This window comes from Asparagus officinalis, chromosome 5, assembly GCF_001876935.1.
Source record: "Asparagus officinalis chromosome 5, Aspof.V1, whole genome shotgun sequence".
Taxonomy (NCBI): domain Eukaryota; kingdom Viridiplantae; phylum Streptophyta; class Magnoliopsida; order Asparagales; family Asparagaceae; genus Asparagus; species Asparagus officinalis.
The window spans coordinates 123,000,621-123,005,295 of record NC_033798.1 but is presented as its reverse complement, the minus strand read 5'-3'; the positions used below and the strand labels follow the sequence as shown (position 1 = coordinate 123,005,295).

General features: G+C 36.9%; 1 protein-coding gene across 1 annotated transcript; it reads right to left on the bottom strand.

Moving 5' to 3' along the window:
* LOC109841072 lies at positions 3,998-4,669 on the bottom strand. Its single transcript, XM_020409934.1, has one exon. It carries the CDS (start codon positions 4,597-4,599, stop codon positions 4,117-4,119), a length of 483 nt encoding a protein of 160 aa, XP_020265523.1. The 5' UTR covers positions 4,600-4,669; the 3' UTR covers positions 3,998-4,116.

Here is a 4,675-nt window from a genome sequence, read left to right as displayed (position 1 = left end):
GAAAAAAATTCAATAACATCAAAATTGGATGAATTTATAATCACCATAAATTAAGTATGAAGCAAAACACTACATATAAGTTTTATTTTAATCATAAAAGCACCTCATCAATCATCAATCTCCCGCAATTTCTGTTAAATGATTGAAATTGGCTAAAAGTATAAAAAGGAAATTACAGAAAATTAAGAAATCCTCACCCTCGTCACTTGGCAACCAGAGAGAACCGGAACTAATAGAAGAGCTCTATCCCATTCCTTTCTCTTGCTCTTCAGCTCTCCACGATGCTTTAGATAATTAGAGCGCTCATATCATTGGTCGTTAAATTTAATAATTTATGTTTAGGGGTTAATATGATACTAATAATTAATAATTTACTAGCAATTTTTTTTTTTAAAATGTTCGGTTGCTTCTATTGGAATTATCGATGCCTGCTGGCTGCCGGGGAAATCGAAGTCAAAAGATCCCGGGCAAGTGGCGGGAAGAGCGAGGAGCTTGCCAGGAAGAGCGAGGAGCTTGCCACGTGGGCTCCAGCTGGATGCCTCGGAATTGTGGAAAGAGCTTCGGTTTCTGCTATTTCCCGCCAAAATAATGCGAAGGCAAAGAGATATTCAAATGAATTTAAAAAAAATGGAAAATAGTTTTAACGGTATCGATGTGCTTAAAATACAAATTTGGCGTACATCAGCCGTCGTTTTTGTCTAGGGAGCATAGTGGCGGAGACCTAAACAAAAACAATACTGTATTTATTAAATTGACAGGAACTAATTTTTTCACCCTTATATTTGAATATAGTTATATTATAGGGGCAAAAGTGAACTTTATTTGGACTAAACTAAAGCAGGTCAAGAAAGCTGGACTGTGTGGTTTAATATCTGATCTATTTATAAGCAAAAAAGTAATAACCGCCTTTAAAGTCAAGGGTAGACTTCAGTTTTTTTTTTTTTTTTTGATATACACTGACTCTTTTGTCATATGAATGATTTCGATCCATCACAGTAAACTAATAATTTACGAGTTACCCATCAAACCATCAGACTCGATGCCCTTTATGACAAAGTGAATGGACCCTAAATAATTATTAATTATAACTGTTTTTTTTTTTTTTTTTTTTGATATACACTGACTCTTTTGTCATATGAATGATTTCGATCCATCACAGTAAACTAATAATTTACGAGTTACCCATCAAACCATCAGACTCGATGCCCTTTATGACAAAGTGAATGGACCCTAAATAATTATTAATTATAACTGTTGCTCTTAATCTTCCTGCTTCCTTGATAGAGAAATATAGGCTAAATTGCATTTAAATGCCCTATATTTTCATCAACATTGCATTTAAGTGATCCCTATTTTAAAAACAGAGCAAATAAATACCCCAAAGTATTTACATGTTATAGGTCACTACCCTAAAGTAAAAAAAAAGTCCTAAATGGTGTTAACATTTCTCTACGTATCCAAGAATATCATTTAATGCACGATACTAAAGTGCAACTTTTAGAAACTTCAGGGTGTTAAAAGGGAGATTATTTACTGTAGAGAATTCAAACCAAAGAAATAGCAATCACCCATAAAAGCTTTGCTTGCAGATGCTGCAATTGTCGTCGAATCAGCCTACTGCAAGCTGTAGCCATCAATACTGACTTTGATGCATACAGACACAGTGCAAGAAATGAAACAAAAAGGAGAGGGGGGGTAAAACTTGAAAAGAAAATGATGGTGAGCTTCGCAGGTTCAGCAACAGCCCCCTTTACAGCTCGCTGCCTTTGTCTTTCACAGGATACAGGGCGGGAAAAAGGTGATCTTTTTCCCTTTCAATGCGGTTTGCTGGATAAAAGCGGAGAAATTCTTGCAGACGCTCGAAGAACTGCGAGGAGAGGAGCCCATTAGCATTAAAAAAAAAGGAGACAGGATTGGTAGAGGAAACCTTAAAATAGAAAAATTATACATAAATTATATTTTATTTTTAATTTATAAGTAAATCACTTTTAATGTTGATTTTTATTGCAATCAACCAACCACCCTCCAGCCAAATTCTTCGCTTAAAACCTAAAATCACCCTTAAAAAAACTCACTCGCATTTAACGTACATGACTTGTCCTTTTAGTATTTAGATAGATCTTTTTAGAATACAACTGACATAACATACCTTGAATTCGAGATTAAGAACGGCCCCCCCCCGCGCCCGCCCCTTAGTAAAATCTAAATAGTATGAATGTGATTGATTGCAACAAACACCAACTTTAAAGATTGTTTATGTATAAACTAAAAATAAAAAGTGATTTACGTATAATTACTATGTGGTTAAGGTGGTTTCTAGTGGACAAAACCCCAAAATTTTTTATGGTGGTATCTAGCCTTTTAGTATCTAGGCTATTTATATACATACAGCGTACATTTCAATCCTTAGATAAAGTTCAGTCTGTGAAGCTTTAACATAACTACAAATATAACAAGCAAGACATATGACGACCAATACACATCACATGGCAAAAAAATAAAAATAAATAAACATACTATTCAAACGCCAAGCACTTGGATGGTCTATTCAAAAGAAAGTTCAAACGACTCAAACTTCCAACACTTTTGAAATGTTGAACATAGAAAGCTGAGATTTCTAGGGGCATGAAAGGGGAAAATGCTACTCGTTGGTCAAGACCCCCTTCTCCTCTTTTTAGATTCAGAAAGGTTGATTACATGCCTACGGCTCTTTCTTTATCTACCCCGAACAGTCTCCCCTATGACTCCGCCTCTCTTTTTGGTCTTAAGGTCTAAGGGGCTGTTTGGTTCATTTCCAAAAAATTATGGAAATGGATTCCCACATAAGAAACCTATTCTGTAAAAATTTTAGGATATCAAAGGAATCCAAAACTTTTGTTTGATATGGAACGATAAAATAAGGTTTTAGGAAATGGTATCCAAAACTGCTGTTTGTTTCACCCTAAAAAAATCGGAAAAGCATCATGAGAGAAAAGCATCATGAGGAAAAGCACCATGAAAAGCTGAGCTGGCACCCTCATTTCCAAAAAAAGAGCCCATTTCCGAGCTTTTAGACAGGAATTGGCCGTTCAAAAAAAAAAAAAACACTATTTGACAAGGTTTTAGGAAACCATTTCTAAAAAAAAATGAAACAAACGTAGTTTTTGGATTTCTAAAACCACAAAAATGTTACTTTTTGTTCCAAAAACCGGGTTTTCCAAAAAAACACCCTCAAACAAACACGCCCTAAACCTCAAATTTCTCAAATCAACCAAACTTTTGCAGAAGACTCGGCTAATATTTATGAAAGATGAGTGGGACTGGCGGACGGCGGTGTATGTGCTACCGAGCGCGCAGCGAACAAAAGTCACTCCGTACTGCAAAATTATGCATCATAATGAATTAATGTCAAAATATCGTAGAAAACAGCAAGCCCCACATATAAAATTACGTGAGGATATTATATAAGATAAAGAGCATAAATACAAGCACTCTTTTCTCCAAACATTTTAAGAGTCTTCATCACTCTCTTGGTCCCTATCAACAAAAAACTTTGATGGGTTGTGCCAAACCCGTCAATCTATAATTTATACAGAAAGACCCACAAGAAATAAATAAATAAAAAAGGCACACATCCATGACCAAAGTTTTCATCACAAATGCAAATCCAAGCCAACAAAATACAGGAAGATTTTAAAACAAGGATACTTCCTAAAACTCTGCATCCATTGCTTCTGCTCTGTGATTCCTAACTAATGAAGAACTCCCGTCTTCAATTTTCTTTTTAAATAATTTTATAACTATTTGTTTCTATATACCATTTGGAAAACAATCACTCACCAAACACTCTCTTCGTCACACAGTTAGCACCCTTCCCGCCATAAATTCCTGCAACCAAATCCATCAACTACCCATTAAACCAAAAACCCAATTAACTAATTTAAACAGTGAATTAAGCTTTTTTTTTTTTTTTTTTTTTTTACCCAGGTGGAGATTTAAAATTTGCACTCTGTCTTCCAGCTCAATGGAGAAGAGATTCTTCAACCTACTACCTGCGATCAACTTCAACGCCTCTTTGCTCCGGTGGACATCGCCACCATCAACAAGCTTTTGCAGCTGCTTGACAACTCCCCCAGTTCATGTCAACCTCTTCCTGCATCGCTGCCGTCTAGCAGCCAATGCAAGCACGACCGACACGGGAAATTTCTTGCAGATTTCTTCCCTTCTCGGATCCAACATCTGAACGAGCTTCGTCATGCTCTTCAGATCTCGACTAAATTCTATTCTATTCGGTCTAGCTGATAGCAAACAAGCCAAAGCTTCAGCTGCGATCTCTTGCGCGCTCACAGGCTTCGGCAACTCGAGCATTTTAATTAGAGATGGCATGCATTCGGCCATTGATCGCCTAATTTCTTCCTTTGGAGATAGTGATGTAAGCAAAGAAGCTGATGTTTGTTGGACCTGGATATTTCCGGTCCTTATGAGTTCAGCTATGTGAACGAAGAATTCAGAAGAACAAGCCATTGCTCGAGCTGCAGGAAGGAAGGTCGATAACGCTTGCATCGCCCTCAGTCCGTGTTCCAACACATCTAAATTTTTCGATTCGAGGACGATCTGCATAAGACTCTGCAACCCCCCTTCTCGAAAAATCGAAACCCTGACCTCCTCGCCCCCCTCAGATGCAAGATACCACAGA

What these genes read in the sequence shown, in the direction of transcription:
- LOC109841072 (XM_020409934.1), bottom strand. Translation starts at nt 4,599, where the DNA reads ATGCAGATCGTCCTCGAATCGAAAAATTTAGATGTGTTGGAACACGGA.